General features: G+C 46.9%; 1 protein-coding gene across 1 annotated transcript; it reads right to left on the reverse strand.

The window, feature by feature from the left end:
- Positions 1 to 413: 413 nt before the first annotated feature.
- Positions 414 to 17,365, reverse strand: LOC138774280 (mitochondrial amidoxime-reducing component 1-like). The gene is made up of 7 exons (XM_069955009.1): positions 17,114 to 17,365; positions 13,315 to 13,488; positions 10,112 to 10,277; positions 9,739 to 9,879; positions 2,322 to 2,386; positions 2,164 to 2,235; positions 414 to 616 (listed from the first exon to the last, which is right to left on the reverse strand). The coding sequence occupies exons 1-7, from the start codon at positions 17,356 to 17,358 to the stop codon at positions 490 to 492; spliced, it is 990 nt and encodes a 329-aa protein (XP_069811110.1). The 5' UTR covers positions 17,359 to 17,365; the 3' UTR covers positions 414 to 489.
- Positions 17,366 to 17,779: the final 414 nt, after the last annotated feature.

The raw sequence follows: 17,779 nt of genomic DNA on the forward strand, positions 1-17,779 counted from the left end.
GAAACTCTCCAGAATTCTGGATGCATTGCATGGCAGCTTGGTCCAGAACCCGGGCAAGTGCCCATAGGACCTTACAGGGTTTCCGGCAAGGCCTAGGACCTAGTGGCTGCCAAGCTACGGAACCTCAGAAACATGAAGGATGTGCCCAGGAGGGGAACTACAACCACCAACATCTACAATGAAGCCCGTTGTCACTGTGACAGCCTATGAAGTGCGGGAAGACTTTGTGGAAAGTCTCGAGCTATTGGGAGCAAAGTTACATCAACCATGACCAATAGACGACTACAGATCCCAGCCATCCCAGGAATAATTTTGCCAGAATTTACCATTCATTGCATTTATCAGAAATCTGCAGAACCTTCACTTGTTTTCTATGGTTTGTGACGGTAAGAATAATGACGGCCTTTGATCGGTTGATTTAGGACACGTGGAATTTAATGAATCTCGTGATCGGAGCCTCCTGATTGGTTGAGATGATGGACGGGACATTCAGTACGTGATGTGGTATACCGGATCCCCGACTCTTAGCGTCCCCGTCTTCAGCACCTTTAAGAACTGACCAAATAACGGAGACGATTTGTAGACTTCTTGGTCGGCCGTGTCACATAGACGATAGCTGTAAGAGGGAACGAGAAGAGTGTATGATGGGGAGATGGCCCACAAGGACAGCTCGTACTGGACAGTATAGACGTCCGATGTAACTAAAGTGTCACTTTAAAGTTAGTTTAATGTAGTGAGCGGGCTGAACATTACAGCGGCCACGGCTTGTAGTGATGCTAAAAGGGGGACGCAGGTCGGACAGAGTACGTCAGCGGGATCGATGTGGCCCGTGGGCAGTACATTGCCCAGGTCTGTTATAGGCCATTGTGAGCACCTTCAGGCCTCCACACCACCAACTCCTCCCTGGTGCACAAGACCACTCCAGATCCCCAGACCACCAACATCCTTTATGATAGATAAGTCCCCTCCAGCCCACCAGTGTGCCAGCCGAACACAGACAAGTGCCCACTGCAGCCAGTCAGTCATTGTATCCGGTCACCATTTTGCCCAGTAATGCAGGGAAGAGAGTTAAAAGTGTGTACTGGTTTATACACCCCTCACAAAAGCCTGTACTCTAAGTGAAAGTGGTAATGAAGCTGTACCTAAGTTTTTCCACTAGATGTCGCTAGCATTTATGTATTGTACTTGTATATTGCACAGCTGTAGTGAACAAGGGGTTATTGTTTGTTGGTAATCTGTGGACCAATAAGAGCTCTTTCTCTTCTCCACCTATCTCTATCCTTTTCTTTTCTCTGCACTTTCTTCTCCACCACTCACAGGAAGTATTACACATCCTGTAGGAAGTTGTCACATGGGGAGAGGAAGTGCACACCCACACTTAGTCAGTCTAGTGTAGTCTAGTCTGGAGTGTGGTAGTGGAGGGACACACATGGGAGACTTTCTTCGAAGCACTTCTACCTAAGATAATCTACTCAGGACAGGACAAGTCAGAGATCTAACAGAGCAGGACAGTATCCCGAAACAAGAGGAACTGATCCGGAAAGAGCAAAGTTGCTACAATCCTACGTACTCTATCTCGCAATACAGGTGTAACCAGGTAAACTTGGCAACCTTGCTCAACTTATGTAACAAGGTCTGGGGCTTGTGTCACCCTAAGAGGACGGGTCACCTGAAACTGTAGGGAAACAGGTGGTACAGCGACAACAAAGGTCGAAACATGGCACAAGTAGTCTTCTATTCTCAAGTGTTAAGTATTCTACTTCACCTTCTTCTTCTTCTAAAGTTCTGGCAGAGCACACTTCTACCCTGGGTTGGCACAAACTCCTCTCTACTGCTCTAAACTCTCTCTACTCCTCAGCACGCAACCAAATCAGCTCAGCTCTTCTGCTCTAAAAGCTCTTAACACAGATTGTGTCCAGTCAAGTCAGAAGTCTTGTATCTGCTGCTGTACTAAGTATTCCTGAAGTAAAGAAGATTTTTTTATGGACTCAGTGATTATTGTACAACCGACCATCTGGCTGAGCTTTACTCCGACCAACCACTACAGTATTGGTGTCCCATACTACCATCTGGCAAGTGACCGGTCACCCATCACTAGCGTACACCACAGAATGTAATTGCCCATTCTTGTCCCTGTGTCTCCCATTGCACCCAGTCACCGACCTGCGCAGCGTCTGCAGCGGCTCCTTCATATTAATAATTCCAGTATCAGGATCCACGGTGGTCAGGATACATCTGTAAGGAAAACACTGCAGGCGTCAGTCAGTCCATTCATCCCAGCATTGACTTTCCTCATGGCGGAGGGGGGGGGGGTCTCTGACCTGGGACACGGCATGACGCGTTTCAGAATAACCTGGCGGCCAATCTGTATTTCCTTCCAGGTGTCCTGCGGATGAACAGGGAAGAACAATGAGAGAAGCCGATGATGGCAAAATCGTGAGCAACCAGAAAGAGGGATGTATAGATGTAAGTAAGCAGTGGAGGTTGCAGGGGTGGGGGTCTTATCCAACAGCAACTCCATGAATATAGATTCCATCATGAATATATGTGCCCAGGCTCGGATTGGTAATCTGGAAGACCGGGCACATGCATGGTGGGCTGCCCCGAATTGTGCTTCCTGTGACCTACATCAACTATCAGATTCCTCCCCTCCGCACCCAGCCCTAGGTGTATACTGCTGCTCTCCTTATAGGATTAGGATAATATATATATATATATATATATATATATATATATATATATACACACATACTGTATATATACACTACCGTTCAAAAGTTTGGGGTCACATTGAAATGTCCTTATTTTTGAAGAAAAAGCACTGTACTTTTCAATGATGATAACTTTAAACTAGTCCTAACTTTAAACAAATCCCCTCTATACATTGCTAATGTGGTAAATGACTATTCTAGCTGCAAATGTCTGTTTTTTTGTGCAATATCTACATAGGTGTATAGAGGCCCATTTCCAGCAACTATCACTCCAGTGTTCTAATGGTACCATGTGTTTGCTCATTGGCTCAGAAGGATAATTGATGATTAGAAAACCCTTGTGCAATCATGTTCACACATCTGAAAACAGTCTAACTCGTTACAGAAGCTACAAAACTGACCTTCCTTTGAGCAGATTGTGTTTCTGGAGCATCACATTTGTGGGGTCAATTAAACGCTCAAAATGGCCAGAAAAAGAGAACTTTCATCTGAAACTCGACAGTCTATTCTTGTTCTTAGAAATTAAGTCTATTCCATGCGAGAAATTGCTAAGAAATTGAAGATTTCCTACAACGGTGTGTACTACTCCCTTCAGAGGACAGCACAAACAGGCTCTAACCAGAGTAGAAAAAGAAGTGGGAGGCCGCGTTGCACAACTAAGCAAGCAGATAAGCACATTAGAGTCTCTAGTATGAGAAACAGAAGCCTCACAGGTCCCCAACTGGCATCTTCATTACATAGTACCCGCAAAACACCAGGGTCAACATCTACAGTGAAGAGGCGGCTGCCGGATTTTGGGCTTTAGGGCAGAGTGGCAAAGAAAAAGCCATATCTGAGACTGGCCAATAAAAGAAAAAGATTAAGATGGGAAAAGAACACAGACATTGGACAGAGGAAGACTGGAAAAAAGTGTTGTGGACGGATGAATCCAAGTTTGAGGTGTTTGGATCACAAAGAAGGTTTGTGAGACGCAGAAGAAATGAGAAGATGCTGGAAGAATGCCTGACGCCATCTGTTATACATGGTGGAGGTCATGTGATGGTCTGGGGTTGGTGCTGGTAAGGTGGGAGATTTGTACAGGGTAAAAGGGATTGTGAATAAGGAAGGCCATCACTCTGCACCGCCATGCCATACCCCAGGGCCGCCATCAGGAATTTCGGGGCCCCATACAACCAAAGTGTCTGGGCCCCCCACATTAATAAAAAAAAAAAAATAGTGTGTTGGCCCCACGCCTTGCTGGGAGGTATAATTTGGTTCAGATCAATTCTAGAGAACTGGCTCATATATCCCATTTTCCCCAGTGGCTTAAAATGTAACCTCTGTTATACAGATATAAAATTGTAGAAATTAAATGTGAACAAGGTGCAATTCAAATAGACACTTACTTGTATAGCTGTCTCTTGTGCTCTGTATGCAATGCATTATATTCACCCCTGCAACGTACAATTTATAGCGTGTCTACAAGCCCAGCGGGGCTCATTATGATGGAGACTAAAACTTATACAAGAGTGGGGTAGGGGTTCCCCTGTATTCAGAATGCTGTTGAGTACCAGGCAATGCCCCGTTTGGGGTTATTGAATTTCGAGGGTCTGGGGGGGCTGTGTGATTTGTATATGTTCACCAATATCCCCCCCCCCCCCCCCCCCCCCCCGGTATGCTCACTAACATAGAATATGTTGATAAGGCTAATATAATGAGGCTGTTCCATGTTAGTGAGCATATACAAATCACACCCCCCCCCCAGGCAGACTAGTTTAGCTCACCCAAGCCAGTGATAGCGAATACATGGCGGTGAGAACGCTTTCTAGGAGATCCTGTTTGTGCAGCAGAGGTGTCTTTATCCTGCTCTGCATAGACCCTCGAAATTCAGTAATCCCAAACGGGGCATTGCCTAGCACTCAACAGCATTCTGAATACAGGGGAACCCCTACCCCACTCTTGTATAAGTTTTAGTCTCCATCATAATGAGCCCCGCTGGGCTTGTAGACACGCTATAAATTGTACGTTGCAAGGGTGAATATAATGCACTGCATACAGAGCACAAGAGGCAGCTATACAAGCAAGTGTCTATTTGAATTGCACCTTGTTCACCTTTAGGTTCTACAATTCTATAACTGTATAACAGAGGTTACATTTTAAGCCACTGGGGAAAATGGGGAATATGAGCCAGTTCTCTAGAACTGATCTCACACACAGACTCCAGCACACATGTATACAGACACCAGCACACATGTATACAGACATACAGACACCAGCACACCAGGGCACGATGAAGTTTGAACTTCTGCAACCTGGAGAAATCACCTGATATCACCTGCAGTCCTATGTAACACCACATAACACAGTGGTATCTCTGAGTACAGATCATGTAGTAGATGTCACCTGCAGTCCTATGTAACACCACAGATAAAACAGTGATATCTCTGAGTACAGATAATGTAGTAGTCACCTGCAGTCCTATGTAACACAACAGATAACACAGTGATATCTCTGAGTACAGATAATGTAGTAGCTGTCACCTCGGGGCGCCCCTACTAAATGATGTTCTACAAAATAAGAAAAGTGTCATACAGGGACTCACAGGTGACGTCTTCTTTGATCTGAGGCGTCACTTTCCCTTTTCCTCTCCATCCGGCCCAGACCTCCATGATGAGTCCTTCCAGATACGTTTCATCCCCTTAGAACCTGCGAGACAAACAATTTAGGCTCCGCACATTTCTAGCAACTTCCTTTCCTTTCTCCCCCCTGTAGGCTCCCATAGTAACTGCGCTGTGTGGGGTGCCCCCTGTATGTAGGATTCCCAGCTGTGCCCCCATGAGCTAATAATGCCCCTAGAGGTGGCCCCCATGAACTAATAATGCCCCTAGAGGTGCCCCCATGAGCTAATAATGCCCCTAGAGGTGGCCCCCATGCACTAATAATGCCCCCAGAGATGCCCCCATGAACTAATAATGCCCCCAGAGGTGCCCCCATATACTAATAATGCCCCCAGAGGTGTCCCCATATACTAATAATGCCCCCAGAGGTGCCCCCATATACTAATAATGCCCCCAGAGGTGCCCCCCATATACTAATACTGCCCCCAGAGGTGCCCCCATACACTAATAATGCCCCCAGAGGTGCCCCCATACACTAATAATGCCCCCAGAGGTGCCCCCATATACTAATAATGCCCCCAGAGGTGCCCCCATATACTAATAATGCCCCCAGAGGTGCCCCCATACACTAATAATGCCCCCCGAGGTGCCCCCATATACTAATACTGCCCCCAGAGGTGCCCCCATATACTAATAATGCCCCCCGAGGTGCCCCCATATACTAATACTGCCCCCAGAGGTGCCCCCATATACTAATAATGCCCCCAGAGGTGCCCCCATATACTAATACTGCCCCCAGAGGTGCCCCCATACACTAATAATGCCCCCAGAGGTGCCCCTAAAAAAACAAACATCCTACTCACCTAATCCGCGCTGTGCAGGCAGCAGCTCTCCTTCTCCTCTTCTGGCTCCATCTTGCGAGCCGCGGGGACGGGACTTCCGGCAGGCGTGATGACGTCACATGATCACGCCTGCCGGAGAGGTCACGTCCCGGCCTCCCATAGGCTGCTGGTATGAAGTGCCGGCAGCCTATGGGAGAGAATACAGGAGGAGGACGCTGACAGGTCCTTCTCCTGTATTCTGATCGCTTTAATGTTCCGCCCGCTGTGCGGGCGGAACATCAAAGCGATCAATGCATCCGGAGAAGCTGCGCGGCCGCAGCTTCTCAGGATGCTCAGAAACAGGTGGCAAGGGGGGCCGTGCGGGCCCCCCTAGCGTAGCGGTGGGGGGCGGCGGCCGGCGGGCCCGACGGGCCCCCCCCTGTGTCTCTTAGGGTCCGGGCCCCATACGGCAGTACCACTTGTACTGCCCTATCGGCGGCCCTGCCATACCCAGTGGGCAGCGCTTGGTTGGAGCCAATTTCATCCTACAACAGGACAATGACCCTAAACACCTCCAAATTGTGCAAGAACTATTTCCAGCAGAAGCAGCAGCTGGTATTCTATCATAGGGAATGGAGGGGCCAGCGCAGTCACCAGATCACCACCCCATTGTGGGAGCAGCTGGACCGTATGGTACGCCAGAAGGGCCCATCCAACCAATCCAACTTGTGGGAGCTGCTTCTAGAAGCGTGGGGGGCAATTTCTCCAGCTTACCCCAACAGATTAATAGCTACAATGCCAAAGGTGTGCAATGCTGGAATTGCTGCAAAAGGAGGATTCTGGGACGGAAGCAAAGTGTGATGGAAGAACAATGTTATTTCACATACAAATCACTATTTCTAACCTTGTCAATGTCTTGTCTCTATTTTCTATTCATTTCACAAAGCATGGTGGTGAAGAAGTGGGACTTTTCATGGAAAACACTAAATTGTTTTGAACGGTAGTGTGTGTATATATATATAGTGTAATATTAGTTAGGACTAGTTTAAAGTTATCTTCATTGAAAAGTACAGTGCTTTTCCTTCAAAAATAAGGACATTTCAATGTGACCCCAAACTTTTGAATGGTAGTGTATTTACACACACACTTCCCCTGCATTTTTGCAGCAATTTTCACAATATCAGCAAATTTCACAGCAGTTGCATAAATGTAAGTGAAAAGACCAGATAATATAAGGGCGGAATAGTTGGACCATCATTTAGAGCAGTGTTTTTCAACCAGTGTGCCGCGGCACACTAGTGTGCCGTGACACATGGTCGGGTGTGCCGCGGGCGCCGTCCCCCTCACCTACTGGCCCGAACATCCCCAGGTTTCTCTCCCCTCTCATCCCCATCCCTGCTCACCTTCCCTGAGATGCTCGCCGCGGGTGCCGTCCCCCTCACCTACTACCGGACGCGCTCCTCCAATCAGGGGAGACTGGGAGCGTGGTGCGCTGCGGCAAGCCGTAGCGCACATGTTGATTGGATGCGTGCATCACGGCCCGCCGCAGCGCACCACGCTCCCGGTCTCCCCTGATTGGAGGAGCGCGTCCGGTAGTAGGTGAGGGGGACGGCACCCGCGGCGAGCATCTCAGGGAAGGTGAGCAGGGATGGGGATGAAACGGGAGAGAAGCAGAGGGGAGAGAAACCTGGGGATGGGGGAGAAGCAGGGGGATGAGAAACCTGGGGATGGGGAGAAGCAGGGGGATGAGAAACCTGGGGATGGGGGAGAAGCAGGGGGATGAGAAACCTGGGGATGGGGAGAAGCAGGGGGAGAGAAACCTGGGGATGGGGGAGAAGCAGGGGGAGAGAAACCTGGGGATGGGGGAGAAGCAGGGGGATGAGAAACCTGGGGATGGGGAGAAGCAGGGGGAGAGAAACCTGGTGATGGGGAGAAGCAGGGGGAGAGAAACCTGGGGATGGGGGAGAAGCAGGGGGATGAGAAACCTGGGGATGGGAGAGAAGCAGGGGGAGAGAAACCTGGGGATGGGGGAGAAGCAGGGGGATGAGAAACCTGGGGATGGGGAGAAGCAGGGGGAGAGAAACCTGGGGATGGGGAGAAGCAGAGGGGAGAGAAACCTGGGGATGGGGAGAAGCAGGGGGAGAGAAACCTGGGGATGGGGAGAAGCAGAGGGGAGAGAAACCTGGGTATGGGGGAGAAGCAGGGGGATGATAAACCTGGGGATGGGGGAGAAGCAGGGGGAGAGAAACCTGGGGATGGGGAGAAGCAGGGGGAGAGAAACCTGGGGATGGGGAGAAGCAGAGGGGAGAGAAACCTGGGTATGGGGGAGAAGCAGGGGGATGATAAACCTGGGGATGGGGGAGAAGCAGGGGGAGAGAAACCTGGGGATGGGGGAGAAACAGGGGAGAGAGAAGTTTGGTGGAGAGAAGCATGGGGGAGAGAAGCACAGGAGAGAAGCACAGGGAAGAGAAGTATGGTGGAGAGAAGCACAGGAGAGAAGCACGGGGGAGAGAAGCACAGGAGAGAAGCAGGGGGGAGAGAATTATGGTGGAGAGAAGCACAGGAGAGAAGCACGGGGGAGAGAAGTATGGTGGAGAGAAGCACAGGAGAGAAGCACGGGGGAGAGAATTATGGTGGAGAGAAGCACAGGAGAGAAGCACGGGGGAGAGAAGCACAGGAGAGAAGCACGGGGGAGAGAAGTATGGTGGAGAGAAGCACAGGAGAGAAGCACGGGGGAGAGAAGCACAGGAGAGAAGCGGGGGGAGAAGTATGGTGGAGAGAAGCACAGGAGAGAAGTAGGGGGGGAGAAGAAAACAGGCCCAGGTTTCGCACTGAGTATAAATACATTTAGAATCTATATTATTAACTCTATGTATAATATGAACTGTTTTAGTGCCATTTTCGTTGGTGGTGTGCCCCGGGATTTTTTAAGTATAAAAAGTGTGCCGCGGCTCAAAAAAGGTTGAAAATCACTGATTTAGAGAGACTTTCTGACATGCACAAATGAATATTGTTCCAGACTTCTACCACTAGATGTCACTATTTGACCGTGCACTGTTTCCCAGAACCCCTTACTGAATTGTGAGATGAGGCTTACTTTAGTTTATAGGGGATTTTAGTAGCTTTATATGATGACTCTCTGTAGGATAGGTAACAAATATCCAATCGGTAGCACTCCGACTCCCAGCATCCTCTACGGTCAGCTGATTAAAGGGGTAGCAGACCTAATGCGAGACGCAGCGCCAGACATAGAGTGGTGGTCATACAGACTAGATAGATAGATAGATAGATAGATAATAGATAGATGATAGATAGATAGGAGATAGATAGATAGATAGATAGATAGATAGATAGATAGGAGATAGATAGATAGATAGGAGATAGATAGATAGATAGATAGATAGATGATAGATAGATAGATAGATAGATAGATAGATAGATAGATAGATAGATAGATAGATAGATAGGTAGATAGATAGATAGATAGATAGATAGATAGATAGATAGGAGATAGATAGGAGATAGATAGATAGATAGGAGATAGATAGATAGATAGGAGATAGATAGATAGATAGATAGATAGATAGGAGATAGATAGTAGAGTCTCACCTCAGCAAACGCGTCACATCCCGAGATCACAATATTCGGACGGAAGTTTCTAACAGAGACTTTCTTTTCCAGTCTGGTGTTTAGATTTTTCACTGAGGCTTCAGAGAGCAGAAGAAGAGGCGCGAGGTCGGGGTATGCCACCTACAGGACAGGTTGGGAATGACAGCGCTAACATAAATTTACAAAGAATCAACCTAGTAATTTCAGTAATCAATGGAAATGTTCCCAATCTAGTAGAATATTCTGTCCAAGAGATGCGGATCCGGAACAGATGCTTCTCTATTACTCAGGACTCACTAATAGGATCTAGGACTGGGTTTTTTTTTTTCTAAACAGGACAATCCCTTTAACCTCCACCCTGCTACTTACTCACCTGATCGTCCTCGCTATACGTCGGATACTCCTGCTTCGGATTCCTGGGCTTCATTTTGCCTTCAAAGTAAACAATCCGATAAGTCTGAGAGCTCTTTAAGAAGCGGCTCATCCAGTCTGAGGCTTCATCTCCGCAGTCTCTGCCCTCAACCTCATTGCCAAAAACTCTGGAAGAAAAAACAATGGAGTCATGTGCTTAAAGAGGTACTCCAGCGAAAATCTTTTTCTTTTATATCAACTGATTTCAGAAAATTATATAGTTTTATCATTTACTTCTATTAAAAAATCTCCAGTCTTCCAGTACTTATCAGCTGCTGTATGTCCTGCAGGAAGTGGTGTATTCTCTCCAGACTTACACAGTGCTCTCTGCTGCCACCTCTGTCCATGTCAGGAACTGTCCAGAGCAGCAGCAAATCCCTATAGAAAACTTCTCCTGCTCTGGACAGTTCCTGACATGGACAGAGGTGGCAGCAGAGAGCACTGTGTCAGACTGGAGAAAATACACCACTTCCTGCAGGACATACAGCAGCTGATAAGTATGGAAAGAGTGGAGATTTTTAAATAGAACTAAATGACAAACCTATATAACTTTCTGACACCAGGTGGTTTGAAAGAAAACATTTTCATTGGATTTACCGCTTAATCCAGTGGACATTGAGAGTGCAGAAATCTCCCCCTAGTGGTGGCTGAAGGCAGTCCGATTTTATTTATTTACTAGAAAATGTACCCGGTGCTGCCCGGGTATAAAGTGTCAGTGTCCTGTATACCTGCAGGGTCGTATTTACCATTAGGCACCCATGGTCTGGTGTGTAGGGTAGCACCTTGCAGAGAGGCAGTACCCTCCCGTTCAGACTTGCCAGAAAATCTGGTCTTTTTGAGGGGGGTATGGCGGTATTGGTCTGTTATAGCGGTGTTATCCAGTCACAGTATGGCGGTATTGGTCAGGTCTGGTATGGCAGTGTTATTCAGTCACAGTGTGGCGGTATTGGTCAGGCGTGTTATGACAGTGTTATCCAGTCACAGTATGGCGGTATTGGTCAGGTCTGGTATGGCGGTGTTATCCAGCACAGTATGGCGGTATTGGTCAGGTCTGGTGTGGCAGTGTTACCCAGTCACAGTTTGGTATACCTGTAGTGCCCTGTATATACATGTACTGTATAGATGGAGTAGGGGGTCCTGTATACATGTACTGTATAGATGGAGTAGGGGGCCCTGTATATACATGTACTGTATAGATGGAGTAGGGGGTCCTGTATATACATGTACTGTATAGATGGAGTAGGGGGTCCTGTATATACATGTACTGTATAGATGGAGTAGAGGGTCCTGTATATACATGTACTGTATAGATGGAGTAGGGGGTCCTGTATATACATGTACTGTGTAGTTGGAGTAGGGGGTCCTGTATACATGTACTGTATAGATGGAGTAGGGGGTCCTGTATACATGTACTGTATAGATAGAGTAGGCGGTCCTGTATACATGTACAGTATAGATGGAGTAGGGGGCCCTGTATACATGTACTGTATAGATGGAGTAGGGGTCCTGTATATACATGTACTGTATAGATGGAGTAGGGGGCCCTGTATATACATGTACTGTATAGATGGAGTAGGGGGTCCTGTATATACATGTCCTGTATAGATGGAGTAGGGGGTCCTGTATATACATGTCCTGTATAGATGGAGTAGGGGTCCTGTATATACATGTACTGTATAGATGGAGTAGGGGGCCCTGTATAAATGTACAGTATAGATGGAGTAGGGGGTCCTGTATATACATGTACTGTATAGATGGAGTAGGGGGTCCTGTATATACATGTACTGTATAGATGGAGTAGGGGGCCCTGTATATATATGTACTGTATGGATGGAGTAGGGGGCCCTGTATACCTGTACTGTATAGATGGAGTAGGAGTCTACCAGTTATTACTGTGGATGTGGTGAGGCAGCTTCCCTAGCAACCATTGCTCCCTGTGAAAATGAAAGCAGTAATCCTATTGGTTGCTAAGGCTCCAACTGCCGTGTCTGCTGCAGCTAATTATATCACCTGTGTTTGCAGTGAGGAGATTTTCCCATTCATCTCTATGGGGCGCCTCTCTTTCCCCTCCCCCTCCCCTCCTGTACATCTGGCGGGGACGGGACCTTCGCTAAAACCTTTCCGGGCACCCAATGTATCTGTGGGCCAAATTTGGGGTCAAACGGTTCAGGCGTTTGGAAGTCTATTTGGGACAGACGGACAGACAGACAGACTTTGATTTTTATTATATAGATTCGTTTATTTTTTATTTTAAGAAGCATTTTTTTTCTATACCTTTTTTGCACCTGTTTTAAAGGGATAGTTCACAGAGATTTGTACTGATTGGGGGTATAGTCAGTCAGCTGGGAAGACGACCACCAGCCCCACACCTTTTTAAATTTACCCTCAAAGCTTCTATTCTTATACGTCACATATTCATATAGTAACACAGTGTTACCGTATGGGACCGTAATGGGATCACTTATCCTCCCCTAATATACCTAACAAACCTTGGGGTCTAGACCCCCCCACCCCCACTACGAGCACTCTTGTTAAGATATCCACTACTCTCTCCCAAAATGTTTGTACACGCCCACATCATATGACCGAAATCTGAGGTCACTGTACGGCACCCGTGACAAAAATATAGAGCGCTTCACGAGTTTGTGTGTCATCCTTGTGCAGGGGCCATGAACATACCCCTTTCTGCGACACATAAACACATGGAATTTTCTGAGGGTTTGAGCAGTGATCACATGACGCAGCTGCAGTAATGAAATGTATGGCTGCAGCTGTGCTGGGATGAAACAGATGGTGCTGTAGGAATAGTGGGGGGGGAGTGTGAATTATATGGGAAAAATATACCCAGAGTGCCTCTTGGATTTGAGCTTAGTGGGGGAGAGTTATCAAACAGTAAAGTGAAAAGTGTAAAGTGAAACTGGCTCAGTTGCCCCCGGCAACCAATCAGATTCCACCTTTCATTTTCCAAAGAGTCTGTGAGGAATGAAAGGTGGAATCTGATTGGTTGCTAGGGGCGACTGAGCCAGTCTCACTTTACACCATGTTTGATAAATCTCCCCTACAGTTTCTATTTCTGGACAACCCTTCACATTGCCCATAGCCCCTCGGCACCAGAGAAGAAGATGGTGGGTGAGACTTCGCCCTAGAACGGTATTTATCACGTACTTGCATGTAAAAACTGCGTTCGTTTTAGGAAGCTGCAGCGGGATCTTGAGATCTTTCATTTCTGGAGCGTCGAGGGTTAAGTAGTCGTTGTCACAGGTCCCTGTTATCAGCACCATTCGTGGCTCCTGTCGCGCTGTAACACAAACTTTGTCCTCCTTTACAACGAGCCAGTGCCTGGAGGGAAAATTATATATATGTGCAATGTTACTCTCACAGGAATCTAGGTAAATATCTGGGATCAGAGTTATCTCCTATCCCAACCAGTGCTTGGAAAAAAAAAAAAGTTCTTTTCCCTTCTTTAGGTCCATATAGCAATATAGAATTATCAGCCATACACAGTAAAAGAAAATTATTACAGTTGGTTGCTATGTTAGAAAGGATTAGGGAAACACAGATAGCTGCTTTCAAAAACAGCGCCACTCCTGTCCTCAGGCTGTGTGTGGAATTACAGCTTGGCTCCATTCCCGTTAATGGAACTGAGCTGCAATACCTCACCCAAACTGAGGACAGGGGTGGTGCTGTTATGTTTTTTCCAACCCTTTGAGACGCCTAACATATTAGATAGATGTTGGTCCACAACAAAGCACTTTAGGTCCCTCAGTGCTCCAGTTGTCTAGTGTAGAAATATGTATAAGGGAATTCTGAGATATAAAGTGGGGGTCCCTTGTCCGGGTTCCTCATCTCTTGATCAGAGTGGATACAAGGAGCGTCTCTTGCTCTGGAGGACCCGCCCTGTCCTGCCAGCTGATTGATATGAATGGACGCTGTGTAATACTTCATCTCACCTGTGGGGGTGCTCCAGGGAAACCAATCACTTACTGCCAGGGGTCCCCACATAATGCTGATCTCTATATTTATGCTGAACACTATACAAAAATTAAATATTATCCAAAGCAGAGAACCCCTTTAAAGAGTTATTATAATTTATAATGTATAAGAGTAGCCGCACATGTAGCGTCCAGGCCCAAGGCCTTCTGGGAGTCGATTATCCTATACATAGTTCCTGAGGCTGCCCGGCTTTATCTCCGAGCTGTATAATCGCAGTGTATAGACTCGTGTTTGTTGCGTGACACCAGGTCGGGGTCACTCGGTTTGATCCCAGTACAGGGATTAACCCTTCACATGACTGACTGCAAAAATAATCCTGTCCTGAATCTGGAGACCTGAGGCTCTATTCACTATATAGGAAGTAAGGAGGCGTCCAGAGATGGGTGTATGGTGGTCTGATGGTTGGGTGACTACTGCCCAGATACCCGAATCCCACCATATGGCCCCTGCTCTATGGTAGTGGTCTGTTCTAAGGCAGTGATGGCTAACCTTGACACTCCAGCTGTTGCAAAACTACATTTCCCATCATACCTGGGCAGCCAAAGCTATATCTTTGGTTGTTCAGGCATGATGGGAGTTGTAGTCTTAAGAAGAAGCAAGATTTCTGTGTCCATTATGTTCTATGGAGCGGGGGAAGGGCCGAGGGAGGGAGGGAGCACCGAGAGGAGACAAGGCAGCCCTGCACAGCACATCATCCTGCAATCTTCTCTCACCAAGATCCCAGACCAGCACTGACCTTTCTGACCTGTGAATCCAGCATTTAATGTGCCCAGACAGTCTCCAAACTGTACAGCTGCTTGTCTGCTCTCTATACTCACTCATCCCCCTCGGCCCTTCCCCCCTCCATAGGTTCCAATGGACACAGCAGAAACTGTCTTCACTTTGCTTCTCTGTAATGAAGACGACTTTGCCTGATAATAAGCAGATAAGAAGGGGGGAGGGGAGAAAACAGCTTTTTGAACACAGAAAGAGGCTTTTTTTTACCTAATAAACCTATTACAGAGTTTCTTAAAATCGCTTGTACTATTGATTTCTAAAAAATATTAATAATAATAATAAAATGACAGCTACACTTTAAAGAGCATGGCTATTTATGTACCCAATTTTATTATTTCAATTAATCTGAAATAACAGAGCATGACGTTTGAGGTCCAAAGCTCTTATACAAAACTATGTGTCTCTATGGTAACAGACTGCAAAACATACACCCCCCCCCCCAATTTGTCCACCACTTATCACTAACATACAAAATATATGTGACCATTAGGAAGAGGCAATTACAAGGGAGTGGGAGAGGAGGATCAGACTACGCAGAGTTAGTCTGTAGTCTGTAACCATGGAAACGTGTGGATATTTTTTTTATCAAAACAGTTTTTACCATTGCCACCAGGAATCCCATTGACTGACACTGCAGGAAGTTTATGGATTTACTAAAATGGCTGATAACATAAAACAAAAGCTCACCCTGAGTTGTCCGGCTGATATTTGGACGTATAGGTCACATTGTTTCATTCACTCCCCAAGTCTCACTTGTTAAATAACATTTACTCTAGAACAATAATGTTATTCAGCTCTGGCCTTATGGTCGGGATTGTATACAGTCACATGAAAGGCGGCCATCACAGCTACGGATTATCCCCGTTACACTGTGACGGAAGGATTGTGTGCGCTTTACACAACTGCTTTCATAATGTCCTATTAAGGGTTATTGAGGATTAGAACACAGCTACGTTCTTGCAAAAACAGCGCCACCCCTGTCCTCAGGTTGTGTGTGGTATTACACTTCACCTCCATTCAATTCAATGGATCTGAAATGCAAAACACCCACATCCAACCTGAGAACAGGAGAGGTTCTGTTTCTGGAAGAAAGCGGCCGTGTTTTTGTAATCCTGGACGACCCCTTTAAGTTTTTATAGGGGTCAGAGGTCTCCTGTTCAGCCATTCTGAATGACATGTCAAAAGTTATCTCTAACGCTTTACACTTGCACAAGGTACCTCACAAATTTATGCCAGCACGCAGTTTAAGGTGACATCCCTAGCTGTAACAGCACCCCCTATTGGCATGCTGCAGGTATTCAAGGGTTTCTGCTGTTTTTAAAGGGGTTATCCACCATTAGAAAAACATAGCTGTCATCTCCCAGATATAGCGCCATTTGTGGATTTCCAGGCACAGCGCCATACATTTGATTGTGGTTGTGTTTGGTATTGCAGATTAATTCCACTCTCTCAGCTGATTTAAATAGGTCTCATCTCATGAAATCTTTTACTGCTTTGGCTTCCCGCTAGACCTCTGTCCGGCCGGATTCACACGGTATTCCATGTGTATTAGATTTGTTTTTGTGCTCCCATTAATTTCAATGGAAGTGCTGGGGGTGTAATATAATGTGACACACAAGGAATGGACATGTTGATCTTTCTTTTACAATGTACATGTTTGGTAATTCCTATTGAAATCAATGGGACGTGGTTTGTAGTATGTGTGTGACATGAATCTGAATCTTCTATAAACAGCGCCACTCTTGTCCTTAGGTGGAGTGTGGTATTACCATTTGGCTTCACTTCACTACACAAACTGAGGCCAAGAGTGCTGATGCTTCTGGGAGAAAGCAGCTAGATATTTGAATAACCCCATTAATATGGACATATGAAACATATATAAGATTGGACGTCGGACGGGGAGAGACGCAGCTGCACGCCGGGCAGGATAGTTGCAGAGGTAAATCTCATGCCTGGGTCTTCTTCTAATCCAGACACAATGGTGCATGTTGGTTGTTCAGCAGCAGCATTTCCCCATAGGAGTGTATGCATGGACAGCCCCTTTAAGCCCAGCATACGTCATGACACAGTCGGCTATTACCCCCCCCCCCACCTGTAGAGCTCAGACTGCTGCAGTACTACAACTCCCAGCATGCCAGGCTGTCAGGTATTGTAGTACTGTATGAGTTCCAGGTTGGAGGTCAGGGTGCGGTACCTGTCTCTGAGTTGGCCATTTTTCAGTCCATATTCTCTACACTCGGCCTCTTCAAGGGGGATTCCTTTACACGACTTTACAGGATACAGGAAGAGCTGGGACACCTCCCCCACCCTCCTCAGCTGCCTTTTCTTTTTCCTTTTAGACAGAAGGAACCAGGTGACGGTGACAGAGGCCCCCAGCACGGCCGCAGAGAGCAGCAGAGCACGGTGGTGGGTGACGGCCTCCATTACTGAGAGCTGCATCGGCCCCTGTATAATCCCAAATATAAAGGAAGTGGCTGATCCCTCCCTGAAAACATCCAATAACAACAACTGACCTCTGACCTCTGCAAAACAAGAATTTTGCAAAAGCTTTTGGCTTCTGTCCAAGGAGGAGGAGCCTCCTGTCTGCCTTCTGCTTAGTTAACCATTTCCATACATTAGTTTAACATTGCACTGAGCATGCTCCATACAGTGCACTAACTGAGCATGCCCCAAACGGTGCACTAACTGAGCATACCCAAACAGTGCACAAACCAGTCATGCTCCAAGCAGTGCACTAACTGAGCATACTCCAACAAACTCTCTCTGCAAACTGCACATCTGTATTGGCCCCTCCTCTCTGTAGCCCCTCCTTATAGATGGCCCCTCTGTGCAGTCCACTATAGTAGATCCCCCCCTCTAT

This window comes from Dendropsophus ebraccatus, chromosome 15 (genome assembly GCF_027789765.1).
Source record: "Dendropsophus ebraccatus isolate aDenEbr1 chromosome 15, aDenEbr1.pat, whole genome shotgun sequence".
Taxonomy (NCBI): domain Eukaryota; kingdom Metazoa; phylum Chordata; class Amphibia; order Anura; family Hylidae; genus Dendropsophus; species Dendropsophus ebraccatus.

What these genes read in the sequence shown, in the direction of transcription:
- LOC138774280 (XM_069955009.1), bottom strand. Translation starts at nt 17,358, where the DNA reads ATGCAGCTCTCAGTAATGGAGGCCGTCACCCACCACCGTGCTCTGCTG. An exon ending in GATGTGACGCGTTTGCTGAG is followed by an intron (nt 2,387 to 9,738) that starts GTGAGACTCTAC and finishes GTTCATCCGCAG; the next exon opens with GACACCTGGAAGGAAATACA. An exon ending in CGCGTCATGCCGTGTCCCAG is followed by an intron (nt 2,236 to 2,321) that starts GTCAGAGACCCC and finishes TTTTCCTTACAG; the next exon opens with ATGTATCCTGACCACCGTGG.